This window comes from Chelonoidis abingdonii, chromosome 16 (genome assembly GCF_003597395.2).
Source record: "Chelonoidis abingdonii isolate Lonesome George chromosome 16, CheloAbing_2.0, whole genome shotgun sequence".
NCBI lineage: Eukaryota > Metazoa > Chordata > Testudines > Testudinidae > Chelonoidis > Chelonoidis abingdonii.
The window spans coordinates 8421045-8437120 of NC_133784.1; the positions used below are offsets into that span (position 1 = coordinate 8421045).

At 56.2% G+C, this 16076-nt stretch overlaps 1 protein-coding gene across 2 annotated transcripts; it reads right to left on the minus strand.

Moving 5' to 3' along the window:
- Nucleotides 1-533: 533 nt before the first annotated feature.
- On the minus strand, nt 534-14309 carry TMEM72 (transmembrane protein 72). Of its 2 annotated transcripts, XM_032766645.1 has the most exons (5): nt 14000-14309; nt 4173-4239; nt 3770-3841; nt 2437-2576; nt 534-2005 (listed from the first exon to the last, which is right to left on the minus strand). In XM_032766645.1, exons 1-5 carry the CDS (start codon nt 14067-14069, stop codon nt 1527-1529), a joined length of 828 nt encoding a protein of 275 aa, XP_032622536.1. In that variant the 5' UTR covers nt 14070-14309; the 3' UTR covers nt 534-1526. The 2 variants fall into 2 exon arrangements, with proteins under 2 accessions (XP_032622536.1, XP_032622537.1); XM_032766646.1 differs by lacking the exon at nt 3770-3841.
- Nucleotides 14310-16076: the final 1767 nt, after the last annotated feature.

Sequence of the window (16076 nt, forward strand, 5' to 3'; positions counted from 1 at the left end):
CTGCAGCTATGGGAGCATGGCCCAAACCCTGGTTCTGTGCTGCAGGAGGCCAGCATGTCTGGCTCAACAAGACAGGGTTCTGGAGTCCCAAGCTGGCAGGGAAAATGAGCTCAGAGGTAATTTCAGCACATCAGGCAACAGTCGCAAGGGGAGCTCTGTGACCAAACCCATCACAGGCTGAGCCCTGATCATCAGCCCCCTATCCCTGGAGGTGCTTCTCCCCTTGGCGGTGCAGGGCAGGGCAGACGTTGGTGCTGGAAGATGGACCCACCCCATTCTGTCCCAGGCCCATGCTAGGGCATGGGAGGAGGAGGGGTGGCTGCAGGGACTCAGGCAACAAGCCCTCTCCTGAAAACAGCAGGCTGGTGGGAGTGCTGTGTCCCTTGCTCCCACCTGGCCCCACAGCCGCCCCAGTGGGAAGCACTGGGAGATGGCATCTGATGTCCCTAGGCTGGCTCTATTCCCTGCGGCTTATCAGTGATGCTGCTGTGAGAAAGCCGGCAGTCCAAAGGGCTGGGGATTAGATCCAGCAGAGTGGGGGGCTAGGGCAGATGCTGCAACTCCATTGGTACGACCATCTAGCACTGAGCAGATGCCGACAAAGGGGCTGGAAAATGTCTGAGAGCAAAGGCTTCACTGTCCTGAAAATATGCTGAGCCGAGTCTGGCTCAGCCCACCAGGGCAGAGCCTGCATGCATCCCACGGGGAGTGGGCGGGCAGTGCCCAGGGTTTTACCAAAGCTATTATTTGGTTTTAACTGATTTTCATCTGAATTTTGGACAGCTCAAGTACATAGAAATAATGATTAGGTTAAAAAAATCGAACCCATCCCACTAGCAGATGCCTCTCTGTTAATAGTAAGTTAGTGGCAGTGTGACTGTGAGGCTGCCTGTTAAAGGAAGGCAACAGAGTGAAAGACAGACAGACACACTCACCTGTGCATGTACAGCTGATGTACAGATTACGACATAAACCACAGCATGAAAGGGCTGTCAGTTCACCACTCTGTCTGGGCTTGGTTTTGTGCTCTTTTTCCATCCCTCCCAACCCTCTTAAAATTAACCCTGATATTTACCCAGAAAACTAGGAAGTGGATTTGTCTGCCCTGATTTCCACCCGTTTGCGGTGTTTGGAACACACACCGATCAAGCCCCAGGAACCGTTCAACTAAATAAAGATGGGAACTGAAGGGCTTTGCCCAGAGGCTAGTCTGGCCCCAGCAGGTGACTATCCAGGACGGCTCTCTGAATGTCAGCGCTGCAGCCAGCCCCGGAAGCTGGCACTGCACTTGCCAGCCCTGCCCTCCAGCCGGCAGCAGCGTTAGTTGTTGGCGGGTTGGCTGAGATCGTGGGCACCAGGACCCCACCTGGTGGGGACTGCCCTGCTCCAGATAGGTCAGCTTTTCCCATGGTGCCTGGGCCACAGGAGGTGCATGTCTGAGCCCTGAAGCCAGGCCCCAGGCCAGCAGGTGGGGAGTTGCAGGCTGTTGCCACTCGCCCCAGGCTGCGGGCAAGGTGGGCAGGTGCTCAGAACAGGCCTGTGGCACTGAGGGGCGTGACGAGGAGTGGGGTCTCCGGGGGCCCGAGGATTGGGGCTGTGTCGGATGTGGTCTCCTCGGCCTCGCTCTCCGCCTCGTCTGGGCTCTCGCTGACAGAGGGGATGATCCTCACCAGCTTCTCTTGGAAGTGCACCTGCTTGTCTGGGGCCAGGGTGGGTGGGGTGGTGGTGGGTGGAGATGGGGTGGGCTCGGCCAGCCAGCCAGCACCCTTGTCCTTGCTGCCCTTCAGGATGCTCTTCATGTGGCCGAGCAGGGAGGCGCACTGCTCTCGGCTTCCCCCGGGGAAGGTGAAGGTCTGCTCGGTGTCCCCACAGCCCATGGAGGTGGCAGCCGTGGCACAAGGGTCCACATACTGCTCCCGTGGCCCCCGCACCTCCCCATGCACCGGGCTCTTCTTCCGCTTGCTCAGCAGGAAGTAGGCCAAGCCAGTCAGCACCAGCATGGAGCCTGGGAAAAGACACCAGAGATGAGACAGGCAAAGAGCTGGAGAGAGGTCGCCAGGAAAACCGGGCCATGGCCCCTCCCTTCCATCACAGCTGGGCCACGGCCCCCAGCCTGGCACCCCTGTCCCATCACAGCTGGGCCACGGCCCCCCATCTGGCACCCCTCTCCCATCACAGCTGAGCCATGCCATCCCAGCCTGGCACCGCTGTCCCATCACAGCTGAGCCATGCCATCCCAGCCTGGCACCGCTGTCTCATCACAGCTGGGCCACGGCCCCCAGTCTGGCACCCCTGTCCCATCACAGCTGGGACATGGCCCCCAGCCTGGCACCCCTGTCCCATCACAGCTGAGCCATGCCATCCCAGCCTGGCACCCACTGCCATATTCCATTCCCCTGCCCCCCATGCTGTCCAAGGCCCCAGCGCGCTCCTCACCGGGGATGGTGACGTGCCAGACCAGGACAGGATGCAGGAAGCAGGCTACCGAGAGCAGCACGTAACCCAGGAATTTCTGGAAGCTTGCTGGCTGGGTGCTTCGCTTCCAGAAGGCGTGTGCAAGGGAGCCCGGCTGGCAGCTGGGGAGAGAGCGGGGCAGGCGAGGGCTTGGGCAAGGAGAACCAGTCTCCACCACCAGAGGCGCATGGCTGGCAGGGCTGGGTCTAAATGCCCCTCTGGTGCCCACTGTCCCCAGAGCTCAGAGCGCCAGACTAGGCCTGCACATGGGGCTGGCTAAAGCTTGAGTGGCCCAAGTATTTTCACCCATTCCCCCATCCCGGGGACACATCCATGGGTGCCCAGGCCTTGAGGCAGAGGAAGTGTGAGTGACACATACAGGCTCTGGGGGCAGCAGCCTGGCCAGCAAGCAGGGTTTGGTGCTGCCAGCAGTGGGCAGGCTCCCCTGGAGGTGAATCTGCAGCCCCATCTGGTCAGCCCTGTACCACCAACTGGGTGTAGGTGAGGAACAAGGGGGAGCATGGAGAGTAGGGGGAGAAGTATGAGCAGGATACATGGAGGTGAGGGTGGGACATATGGGAGGGTGCATGAGGGGTGCCTAGGCATGGCTCTTAAGGGGTGCATAGGTGTGGGATACCCAGAGGGCATGGGCAGGATACGCGGAGATGGGGATGTCAGATGGGTGGAGTCCACAGGGGACATGGGTGGGGGATATGGGCAGGGTGCAAGAGGATGCAGATGTGGGGTGAGCAGGGTGCACAGCATCATGGGTAGGGCACATGGGGTTTAGGCATGGTGTGAGCAGAGGGCATGGACAGGATGCAAGGGGTGTGGGGTGGACGGAGTATATAAGGGCATGGGCAGGGACACAGGGTGTGAGTGTGGGCAGGGCGCAAGGGATGTGGGCATGGGGCATAGGCATGGGGCATGGGAAGGGCTCATCGGGTGTGGGCATGGGCAGGGTGCACAGGTTGTGGAGATGGACGTGGGGATGAGGCCTAAGCAGGACACGCGGGGCGTTGGCATTGGCAGGGTGCACAGGTTGTGGACACGGGGGTAGGGGTGGGGCCTGGGCAGGACACAGGGGGCGTGGGCATTTGCAGGGTGCACAGGTTGTGGACATGGGGATGTGAGTGGGGTGGGGCCTGGGCAGGACATGCAGGGTGTGGGCATTGGCAGGTTATGCGGGGTGTGAACGTGGGGGTGGGAGTGGAGTGGGACCTGGGCAGGACACACAGGGTGTGGGCATTGGCAGGGTACGCGGGGTGTGGACATGGGGGTGGGAGTGGGGTGGGAGTGGGCAGGGAGTACTCACGTGATACACACGCCCAGGAGCAGGCTGACGAAGAAGGAGACTTCGCAGATGGAAACCGCTGCCCCTGAGAAACTGAAGTGGGGGACCATGAGGGCCAGGCCTGGCCACAGCCATGGGGCCAGCGGGGCCCGTGTGAGGCTCAAGAGCACTACCTACTGCCGGCCAGCTGGGCTCCATAGCCCCAGCTCCCCCGCCGAGCCATTGCACAGGGGAGATCACAGTGCGCTGAGGCCCCTGGCCAGATTCACTGAGGCAGACAGAACTGTGTGGAGCTTGCAGGACTGAGCTGCCCCATGGCTCACAGGGTCACAGACTACTACTCTGCGAGGCCAGGAGAGGGCTGCTCGGCCTGACACCTCCCGATGGCAGAGCTACTCCCCGCGGTAACTCCAGCGATACTCACAGCAGGTAGACAGCCAGGCTCTGGAACTGCCCGCGCTGCAGGGTCTCCACTCCCACTCCAACCAGCACTGCAGAGAGAAGGCAGCACTGGAGTCATGACAACTCCCACCTCATCATTGCTGTGCCTGCTCTTCACCTGGCCCTTGGCTGGGTGGGAGTGGGGAGAGAAGGCAGAGTGTCCAGTGTTTAGAGCAGAGGGCTGGGGTCTGTCCTTGGCTCTGTCACAGACCTTTGGCCAATCACTGAACTACTCCATGCCTCAGTTTCCCTAATAGGCTAATGTTGCTGCTCCCCACACTTTGCATACAGTATTGGGACTCCCTGGGGCTCAGTGAGCATTGGAGTCTCCATGGAACTCTTCACTGGGAACAGCCAGTTCCTCCTGTATAATAGTCCACTCCTCTTCTGTACTGATGGTGCATCCAATCTTTGTGCCATCATGGCAAAGGACCACCAGCCCCAGAAACGCTATCTCACTGTCAGCCCTTTCCCAGCTGTGTGAATGCACCACGCGGTGTAGGGGGTGGGATTGGCACCTTGACTGGGGCTACCATCCCCTGCCCCCAGTTGTCCAAGAGGTTGCGGGAGGGGGTGTGGATTCCAGATGGGGGTGTGGGCTCTGGGATGGGGCCAGGGATCAGGGGTTGGGGTGCAGGAGGAGGCTCTGGGCTGGGGGGTGGAGCCGAGGGGTTCAGAATATGGGAGGGGGCTCTGGGCTGAGGCAGGAGGTTGGGAGGTGTTAGGGGGTGAGGGCTCCAACTGGGGGGGTGGGCTCTGGGGTGGAACCAGGGATGAGGGATTTGGGGTACAGGAGGGGGCTCTGGGCTGGGATCGAGTGGTTTGTAGGGTGGGAGAGGGATCAGGACTGGGGCAGGAGTGTGGTGGGGGTCAGAAGAGCTGCAAATCCGGTGCTTGGGACGGGGGCAGCGGGCAAAGCCCACTGGCTGCCCCTATGAGTAGGAGCTGGAGTGGGGATATGCCACTACTTCCAGGAGCCACGCGGAGCCAGGGCAGCCAGGGAGCCTGCCTTAGCCCCGCTGCACAGCCAACCAGACTTTTAATGGTCCAGTCAGCAGTGCTGACTGGAGCTTCCAGGGTCCCTGTTTGAACCATTTCAGTCTAAAACCTAACACCTGGTAACCCTATTGTGAGGGTGCCCCCAGGGGCGGGGCAGGGCCAAGGAAGGCCTGGCTACTGTGAGCTGGCCATGAGGCTTGTGAATGAGTTGACTCATCTCGGGCCCTTCACGTGCCTTGAGCTCCAGGCACCGGCATGCCTAGCACCTGCCACAGGGCCAGACCTCGAGTGTGGCTTTGGGGCCTGAGCTGGAGTTTGCAGCTGGGCCTGTCTCTGCACTGGGCAAATCTGGTGTGGTGCATCCCAGCCTGGGAACAGGCTGCCCCATGGCCTAGCCAGCAGCTCAGTCCCACATATCGTTCAGCCTACAACACTCGAGCAGGGCAGGGGACAGGCCTAAGTCTTGGCCTCTGCACTTGGCTTTCATCCCCACAGGTGCCCCTTTCAGCCGCCAGCATCCCATGGTGGCTGCAGCCGCTCCTGCCCTCCAGGGTTTGCTACCATACTGGAGGGCAGGGTTTGAGAGACCCCAGGTGCCTCCTGCCCCAGGCCTTTTGGGCTGCATTGGCCTGTGGACAGACCTGGTGCACAGGGTGGCAGGGCACAGCAACCCTCCCATTCTCCTCCAGGGCAATGCCATGAACACCCACTTCTCCTTCACAAGCAGCCCCCAGCCTGGGCTGCTCCCCAGGGGACTGTCTGTGGGTGGAGGCCAGAGGGCTGGACAAGCTGCGCAGGCTGTCAGCCAGCCCTGAGCCTTTGGGAAAGCCTGCAGCTACTAGGGCCCTGGGGCCTTATCAGGGCCAGAGAGACTCAGCCAGGCTGGGCATGGTGGAGGGCACCAGGCTGCCAGGCACTTGGGGAAAGGCTGGCACAAGTGTCCTGGTGCTGAACCCGCATGGGAAAGCTTTGTGGGAAATGGGCTGTAGCCACAGGGCCCCATGCAAATCCATGATCCCATGGCAGGCCCCAGAGGAGTCTTCTGTGTGCATGTGTGTGTATGTGTGTGAGACTTGTGTATGTGAGACTGGGTGTGTGTTTGTGACTCTCGTGTGACTATGTGTGTGTGACCTGTGTGTATCTGAGACTGTGTCTCTGTGTGTGAGACTGAGTGTATGTTTGTGACTCTCATGTGTATGACTATTTGTAGGTGTAAGTATGTATTTGTGAGACTGTATGAGAGGTTGCGTGTGTGATGCGTGTGTGTGTGTGTGAGAGAGAGAGATGGGGATAGTACACTAGTGAGATCTCTCTGTGTCACTGTGTTTAAGCGGGAGCAGCTAGCCACAACCACCTAACACACGTTTGCAAATCATCGCAGCAGGCAATGCCAAGGGTGCTGGCTGTGTGGGGCAGGACCAGTGCTTTCCTTGGTGGTGCGTGTGCAGCGTCTGGTGTGATGGGCAGACGATCCCTGGCTGGTATCTCCAGACATTGCTATAGCACACGCTAGGCATTTGGAATGACCTGCCCCGGGTGCAACTGTGCTTGGCTCCTGTTCACACAGCCAAGTTAGCAGACTCCTTCGCAGCTCAACCAAAGTGGCATCAAATATCGGTGTCTGGCTTTGATTTTAGCCAGCCATGGCCTTTGGGGACTCACAGAGGGAGCAGGCTCCCCAGGGACAAGCCCTTCCCTGAGGCTGCTCTGTCGCCCAGGAGTGGAGGGTGAAGCCGGGTGCTGCAGGGCTGCAGGCCAGGGGAGGGGCTGGCTCATCAGTGCCCTGTGCCATGGTTGCACGGGAGGCAGAGTGGTTTGTTTGCCTTCCCACGGTGCCTGCCAGGATGTTGTCACAGAGTTGTGGCAGGCAGCTGCGCGGCTTTGGGCCAATGCCTCTTTGCAGGGGGACTGTCCTATTACTGATGCTGCCTGTGTTCAGTTGCACCTGCCCGCCTCCCTGGGGCAGGGTAAGCTGGACATGAAGCAGATGCCCACTCTGCTGCTATCTAAGCTGCTGGCATTGCTGATTCAGGAGCCATGTGCGTCCTGGATGACGAAGTGATGGCCCCAAGCCCAGCATCCACAGAACAGTTCTAGTCTGACCATCCGCATGTCATGGGCCCACTGCCCTGGGCTGAGCCCACCACTTGGGTTTGACTGATCACAATGTCTGGAGGCCGGCGCTGGCTCCAGCTGGGGAATGTGGATATTGCAGTTTGGCCCAGGGCCCATCTCTACCTGATGCACATGGGCACACTTGCAGCATCCGGTCAGGAGCCCCTTCCCTGCCAATCTCCTCAGGCTCTGCCCTGCATGGACTGGGACCTGCTGCCCCCTTTCCTCCCCACCCAACTCCCCTGGCGGGGTCTTTCCTTCCCTCTGCACACATGGCTAGAGGGGGATCAACATTTTCCACTCATGGGGGCAGGGGGTAAAGCCAAAACTCATTGACTTTGCTCCCACCAGGTCAACACTGACAGCTGCAGAAGATCCTACCCTGTCTTTATCCAGCTCCCTGCGGCCTCCTCGCCTTCCTGTCCCTAACCACCCAGCCAGCCTTCTTGGCCTCCTTCCCTGACATACTGTGCTTGTCCTTATTGGAAGGGCCATCCCACTGGCCTCGGCTTCCTGCCCCTACCAAGCCCTGCACTGGCTACCTTGGGGTGGCAGATCAGTAGCAGCAGGGGAAAGCATGCCAACCATGCCTGCTATGTTAATAGTGGCTGTAGCCATGGTGATAATGCCACTTACTAAACAACAGAAAAGCACAAAGATGGGCAGGCGGCTTAGCAGCTTGGAATGAGCTTTCGCTCTGTGCTACATGGCACGGCCCCTTGGCCAACACAGCCAGGCAGGGGATTATGCACTAAGGTGGATTAAGGGTCTGAGCGCATTGAGACCCTTCCTTGGCTTGCAACTGGGTCCTGGGAGCTGCACTCCCGGGAAAGCTCCAGCCTGCCTCATTAACCCCTGAAGGGAAGGGCAGGATGGGTGTGTTCCTGGGATGATGAATGGTGCAGGGGGCTTTGATCCTCACAAAGGCTGGTGTATGATGTGAAAACAGAAGTGTCTCCCAAGCCTGTGACATAACTCTCTAGGTGTGTAATGCACAACACAACCACACACTGTGTGGGTCTGAGCTGAGTCAATGAGCTTTGCGCTGAAAGCACAGGTAGGTTCCAGATACAAACATGACTAGAACCTAAATCCTTCTGCTCCAAAATCACACACCCCTTCCACTCCCTCTAAAGGAGAATCACTGTCAGCAGTCTAGGGACTAAGACACACAGGTGTTCAGTTCTGGATTCCTTCCTGAAGAGGGCAGCAGTACATATAAGACCGTTATACTTCCACATGGAGGAAAGGGGAAATTGTTAATAACGAATATTAATCAGAAGTTAGGAATTGTAGAAAACTGACCTGGGAAGCAAAGGGATACAAGAAGAAACAAATGGCCAGAACAGTTAAGGATAATAAGGAGTTTTAAAAATATATTAGGAACAAAAAGAACCCTGACTTTGGTGTTGGTCCACTGCTAGATGGAAATAGAATTACCAGGAGTAATTCAGAAAAATCAGAAATATTCAATAAATATTTCTCTTCTGTATTTGGGAAAAAAACAGATGAAATTGTCATATCACATGGTAAGGATAACTCTCTTTCCATTTCACTAGTATCTATGGAGGATGTTTAATAGAATCTACTGAAGCTAGATATTTTAAATCAGCAAATCCAGATAATTTGCATCCAAAAGTTTTAAAAGAGCTGGCTGAGGAGCTTGCTGGACTGTTAACGTTGATTTTCAATAGCACTGGGGAAGTTCCAGAAGAGGTGAAGAAAACTAATGTGCCAGTTTTTAAGAGGATAAATGGGATGACCTGGGTAATTCTAGGCCTGTCAGCCTGACATCAATCCCAGGCAAGATAACGGAGTGGCTGATATGGCACTCAATTAATAAAGAATTAAAGGAGGGTAATGTAATTAATGCCTATCAACATGGGTTTATAGAAAATAGATCCTGTCAAACTAACTTGATATCTTTTTTTGATGAAATTACAAGTTTGGTTAATAGCGGTAATAGTGTTGATGTAATATACATAGACTTCTGAAAGGCATATTTAATAAATATTCTAACTAGCAGACAAAGCTGGATCATCATCCAGTGGCTGGAAGTTAAAGCCAGGCAAATTCAGACTGGAAATAAGGCATCAGTTTTTAGAGAGGGAGAGCAATTAACCACTGAGCAATTGACCACGGGTGGTGGTGGATTCTCCATCACTGGCAATTTTAAAATCAGGATTGGATGTTTTTCTACAAGTTCAGGCATTATTGTGGGGACATTTTCTGGCCTGTGCGACACAGAAGCTTAGACGAGATGATCACTGCCGACAGGAGGAGATAGTGTGGATACGCAAACTGATTTAAATACTGTGAAGTAACTTAGGGCGATTTAATTGTGTGGTGTAGACTTGCTTCTCTCCTGCCACCTCTCCCAGCTCCTGGTCCATTGTTCTCCTCCTGCAGACCCACGCTGAGGTCACCTTCCGCCTGCAAGAGTTTCCCCCTCAGTAGGGGTCAGTTCTTCAGACCTTGGGTTTACCACTGTCTTTCCAGATCCTAGGTTCCAGGCAGTCCTTAATGACCCATTCCACGCACACCCCTCCTGGCTGCTGCTCTGCCCCACAAGAAGCTTTTTAATCCTTCTGCACCCACAGGGTAGCAATCCCTAGCCAAGTCAGTCCCTGCCATGAACCTCACAGCACAGAAAATTCCCGCTGCCTCACCTCGAGGTCCTGTGGGTTCACGTCTGCTCTGCCAAGCTGGGGCTTTACTTGGGATCTCGGGGGTGCCATGCTCATAACATGAGGGTGGGCAGGGAATGAGGCTGGAGTTTCACAGCAAAGCCCTTTCACTGCATAAACCCACAGGCGGGTTATGGCACAGCAGGGCGTTTGGGAGGGTTTCCAGGTGCTCCCCTGGCCCAGATCAGCCCATATGCTAGTGGAGCCAGAGCTTACCTTGTGAGTGCACCTTTGTGGTTCTACATGGCGCCGAGATGGAGGATGACTGTGCCCAAAAAGCCAACGCAGAGGCTCTGTCTGGTGACTGCAGGGGGCCGGATGCTTGGTGGCGATGCTTGGTGGCTTGGGCGGGAGGTGCTGAGCCTGGAAGAGCTGTTCCTCATTTTGGGCAGACTGTCCCAGGGGTGTCACTGGTCAGTAACTCACCCTCTGGGGCTTGCCTGTGGGGGGATTTGTGGAGGCACAGACTGAACTCCTGACCCCACAGCAGAACTCCCAGGGACTGTCTCAGTGGGGACAGGAGTAGTCCAGACAGCTGACGTGGCGACATTGACAAAATCTGTCACGAGGAAGCGTAGCCATCCAAATGGTCACAGCCACCAAGACACAGCTGGGTGTGTGTCCCCCACTCCAAGTGCTGGTTCACAGGTGTGGGTTCACAGTGACTCCTGCTGGTGGGAGCACAGTGGGGCATGCAGTGCAAATGGGCCCTGTGCTTGGGGTTCTTTGGCAATGCCTAGTATCATCTGTGGTTTCTGACCCTATGGACTCAGGCACATCTGTTGCACCCATTTCATCTCAGTTCCGAGTCACGAGCTCTGGGTATAGGAGAACCCCCTCTGGACGGCTAACATGCCCACCATAGACCATCACCGTGGGAACTGAAGACACTGGCTTGACTCCAGAGGCGGTCAGGAGTGTGAGTGGCTATTTTGATGCCTTTGTACAATGTGTCGAGTCCTAGGCCAGTTCCTGGGGAGACTGCATTGTAACTGGCATGAGCTGGCCCGCTGAGCAGCTGCCCCAGCAGAACTGTGGAGGAGCAAACTCCCATCCTGCTCCTTAGAGATGGTCTCTCCAGCTCGGAGCTCAGGAGCTGCCCTGCTGGCTCTGTGAATGGGTACAAGACTTCTGTCTCTGTGATGTCCTCTGGCCCCTTGCATCAATACTGACATGCTCTGGGAACTGGGCACAAAGTGCAGGCGTTTGCTGTCCTGGGGCTCTCCAGGCCCCGGATGATCATCACTACAAATGCAGGAGAATTGAGCACAGGTGAATTCCAAGCCAGTCAGCAGGCCATGCTTGAGAGTAGGACTGGTCATCCTCTTCTGGATTCAATCTTTCTTCCAGCAAGCGAATGGTGCAGGATTGCCTCCTGATTCCTCCTCCTATCCAGCCCACACTTGTGAATCAGCAGAACAGTTTGGATGAAGGATCATCAGCCTGTGGGCTGTTTGCTTGGGCTATTTGCTGTCTGTGATTTGAGCCAGGCCCAAGGCACAGGCACAAAATTATGAATTAAACAGTTTAAACAGGAGAATTTGGAACAAACTAACAATGTTCCTCCCAGTACAGATTTTCAGCAGGCGTCATCTGTGCTAAAATCTGTAAAACTTTTGGGTTTCCCAACCATTCCCACCAATCATGGGGCTGCCTGACCACTGACCAACAAAAAACCACACAGCCCCACCAATTATGGGGCTGCCTGACCACTGATCAACAACAAACCATATGGCTCCATCAATCATAAGACTGCCTGATCACTGACCATCAACAAACCACACGGCCCCACCGATTATGGGGCTGCCTGATCAGTGACCAACCACTAACAACATGGTTTCACCAATCACAGGGCTGCCTGATCAGTGACTATCATGGCTCCACCAATCATGGGGAGCAAGCATGCTCAGAGCTTGGGGTGGTGGTGGGTATTTTATTTGCCTCTCCAACTGACTCTATTGAGGGCCAATCTATGGAATCGCCCTATACTGCCCAGACTCTATGAGTGAGGCTGATCCATTAGCTTCTTCCTTTGGCAAGTCTCTTCGGACGGCTCTGAGCTCTGGGGACTCTTTTCCCTGTGGTCTCCATTTCCCAACCTTTTTAGCATTAAAATAAAGGATGCAAAACCACCTGTACCTCATTGGGCAGCAAACACCATACTGAGCTGGCTGCTCCCTCCAGCGACAGCCTCAGACACATAGGGAGAAATGAAACATGGAGACCCCTCGCTCCTTTCTGAGCCTTTTGGGGAAGGCAGGTGACGCTGGGCAGAGCCCAGAGCGGAGAGATGGAAAAGTACAGGGCTCTTTAGCGCAGTCCAAGGCAGTTTCCACATTGATGGGGTGCTGACTTTCACTAACTTCCAGAGGAGCTAGAGAAGACAGTGCAATGTAAACACCATGAGAGAGCGAGATAACACTCCAGGAAGACATCTTAACTTCATAAGCTATTTATGATTTCAGCCTTTAATGCTCTGTTGGCACACGGGGTTGGGCTGTCCCCTGGGCAGGCATCCACTATTATCACTGGAGCATTAGGGGAGAGTGTGAGCCTCCCGCTGCGTGTGTGTGATCGAGGTCCGCATAGCTGCGATCCAGTTTGTCTCCTGCACAGGCTCACCCCTCTGTGTTCCTATGTGCCAGTTTGTAAGAGCTCCAGAGGGGAGAATGTCTGTAGTCCACTTGCCCGGCAGCATTGCCCTTTCTATCGGCCCTGGCTAGCGCAGTTAGCTACGGGGAGTACATTCCACAGACAGCAGCCAGCGCTCTACCTGGGTGCTGTCCGTCCATGCGTTCAGCCCCAGGTTTGTGCTCGGCTTAGTTGAGCTGACCTCTTTGTCTCTTGCTCCCTGTTGCCCCAGAGGTGTGTGAGGTGTCTTCCAGAGCATGCTGCTGCTCACCTGGGAAATGCTGAGAGACACGAGTTTACAATGCCCTACTCTGACAAACTAACATCTGGAATGAAGCAGGATCTGCCAAAAGGACCCACTCGCCAGCTCTAGTGAGATTCTGCACAGCTCCATCTCCCAGCCAAAAATTACAGAAGCAATCACCTTCAGTACCCAGGGGTAGGTGTCATTGTCCCTGCTTTATAGACGGGGAAACTGAGGCACAGAGTGATTAAGTGAGTTTCTCAAGGCTCCAGCAAATTGATGCCAGTGCCATGAATATACTTTGTTGCTCCTGCCCCCATACTCTGCACTCAACTCTCTGGCCCCCCGCCCCCGGACAGCAATTTTTACCTGCAATGGCTATTCTACACCACTGGGATTTGCAGGGGGAGATTTTCTGCACATTCTGCTGTGGAGAAGCCAGCTCAAACAGTCCCTTTTCAGCTCTCACCTGAGATGTCACCCACAGCCAAACTCAACCTCCTCCAACCAAAATTTGGTCCTTCAGCCTTGGCTATTTGGCAGAGGGAGCCATGTAAACAGGTAGGAGAGTTTCTTTGCATTGCAAGTAAAGAGCAAACAGCTCCCTGAATCTGCTTTCCCGACAGCTTAGCAGGAAGGCAGAGGAACAGTGCTGCAGCAACATCTCCACCAGCGCTGCAGCTCCTCTCTTCATCCTCCTTGGGACAGGACAGCTTTTCCCCCTGGCTTTGCTGAGGATTTGGAGACCCCCCTCAACCCCTTCCACTGAGCATGAGGACCTTCCCTCCATGGATCAAAGTTACTCTGCTGCCCGAGCCCGTACCATGGGGAACTAACCTTCCTTCCCAGCAGCAGTCCCTGTGGCCTCCAGGTCCAGCTTTTGGTGAGCCCCATCCAGCAGCCCCACCTGCCAGAGGACGCACCGACTGACACTTAGCAATGGGGAGTAACAACACCTCATGCTTTGCTTCTTAGTCCCCAAGGTTCATCATCCCCAACGGGCAGATGGAGGAAGGGAGGGTGGCACAATCAGAGCCAGGAATAGAATCCAGACGTCCAGATGCCCATGAACTGCCTGTTACTTTGCTCCAGCTGTTGACTCTCCTGAGCACGAAGGGCAATGCTGCCTCTTACCTGCTGCCGTGGAGATGCCCAGCAGTCGGCAGGTGTATTCCAGTGCAGTCCAAAAGGCCCTGTGCTTCATGGCTGCGAGAGACGAAAGCCTTTGAGCCGCTGGCTGGAATTCCTTCCCAGTCTACATGCCTCCCTGGTCATCTCCTTCTGTCGCCCCACCCGACCTTCCCAAGGCAAAGGCACCGCCTGGGTCAGGTGCTGGCAGTGGAACAAGCTGCCACCACAGGGAACCGGTTGGCGCTGCCCACTCCAGCTCCCCAAGGGGCTGGGAAATGCTGGCCTTCTCCTGGCTGTTCATTTGTTTCCCGCATTGTTTGGAGGGCTGCGATTAATGATTGCCTGGAGCTGGTGGGACAGGCAGTAGGGGGCACTGGGCCTTTCCTCCTCCTCTGGTGGGGGCAGAGCAATCTGATTAAATGCCACAGAAAGGCCTTAATGCACCGCAGCTCTGGCAGCTCAGATTAATCACTTGGCGGAGGTGGGGGGGAGGGTGCATGGGGATTTGGTCTCTGCTCGACAGCAGCCTGCTGCTGGCAGTTCCTCAGGGATTGAGAGCATCCTGCAGACCCAAACCGCACCTGCTCTGTGCTGACAGGCCGCTGGCCGAGAATTTCTCTGGGCACAAAGCACCCAGCTAGGAATGCCCAGGAGAGCACCCAGCACCACTCAGGGTGGAGAAGCATGAGCAGGGTCAGGGCAGGCACTCAAATCTATTTGGATTGTTTTGGCCCTGCAGAGCCAGCCTGGCCACGGGGCAGGGAAATGGAGCATGCTGGGTGCGCATGCCAGGCTAGCACAGAGGACAGACACCATCTCGCTCGGACCTTGAGTCCAATTGCTCCAGCCTTGCCAAAAGACAAACATGGAGCTGTCAGTTTCTCTCTCGGGAGCAGAATCCTCCCCCTCCCAGCATTTACACCGTGCCCTGGGGCCACCTCATCACCTCTGGCGTCTGCACAGGGAGGGTGGACGTCACCCAAGAGGAGGCTCCGTGGCTTGATGTCTCAGGGAAAGCATCCATTCCAGGGGCATTTCACCGCTCTGCTGCCAACTGGCCAAGTGCAAAGGCCACCGCTGGAGCAGCATGCTGGGAACGTTCCCGCTCGTGTCAGCCAGCCTGTGGGTGGGTTCCCCACCAAGCGCTGCGGGGGAGGGAAGCACAGTGCTCACTGGGCATGGACTGTATGAGCTGGGGTCATGCATTGCCACAGCACCTAGAGGCTTCTGCTGAGCTCAGGGCCCCGTTGCGCCCGGTACTGCGTACAGACTGAGAGAGACAGGCCTTGCCCTGCAGGGCACTGTCTGAAGGGGCACAGAACAGGCAGTCAGGCGCTGCCAGGCTCGTGTCCTGCTCACTAGCCCACAGGGCTCAGGAACGGCCAGCATTTCAAAGGGCAGTTGCTCAAACACTCCACTGCCCCTAGTGTCAGAGCCCAGCTCCCTGCTGATAGCTGCTGGCACTGTGAATACTGGGCTGGTTAACCCTCCTGGGGTAGGGCTACATGATGACTGGCCCTGCTGTGATGCTGGGCATGCAGATCCCCACGGGGAGCATGTGTTTGAGACCCTGATTGACCCTCCCCTCAAGCTGGCTCCTTCCACTGTTCCAGGACAGACAGGGGAACAGGGACCACTGAGGCAGCAGAGGAACCATGAGGCTCCTTGCCCAGGGGGCACTGTGCATTCCCAGGAGTGCAGTGGGCTGTGTGGGAGGGGGGCAATCTCTGCATCTCACCTCTTGCTGGCTTAGGAAGTGGTGATTTCAGAGGCCTGGGTTAATCATTGCAGCGGCCGCAGGGCGACTCGGAAGGTGGCTTCCACCATTGCCAAGGTCAATTGCTTATGCTAATCGTGGTATGAGGACTGTGGCCTTACAACTAATGCAGGTTGTCAGGACACCCAGGTTCCACCGTGGCTCTGCCACCAACCCCCTGAATCATGTTGGGGAGTCACCTCGTGTCGCTGTCCATCAGTGCACCCCACTGTCATGGGTCCCGTCACCAAAGGGCAGAAATTGAGGGAGTGGATCACCAGAAGCTGGGAATGGGCGACAGGGGATGGATCACTTGATGATGGC

What these genes read in the sequence shown, in the direction of transcription:
- TMEM72 (XM_032766645.1), bottom strand. Translation starts at nt 14,069, where the DNA reads ATGAAGCACAGGGCCTTTTGGACTGCACTGGAATACACCTGCCGACTG. An exon ending in GGGCATCTCCACGGCAGCAG is followed by an intron (nt 4,240 to 13,999) that starts GTAAGAGGCAGC and finishes TTCTCTCTGCAG; the next exon opens with TGCTGGTTGGAGTGGGAGTG. An exon ending in CTGGCACGTCACCATCCCCG is followed by an intron (nt 2,006 to 2,436) that starts GTGAGGAGCGCG and finishes GTCTTTTCCCAG; the next exon opens with GCTCCATGCTGGTGCTGACT.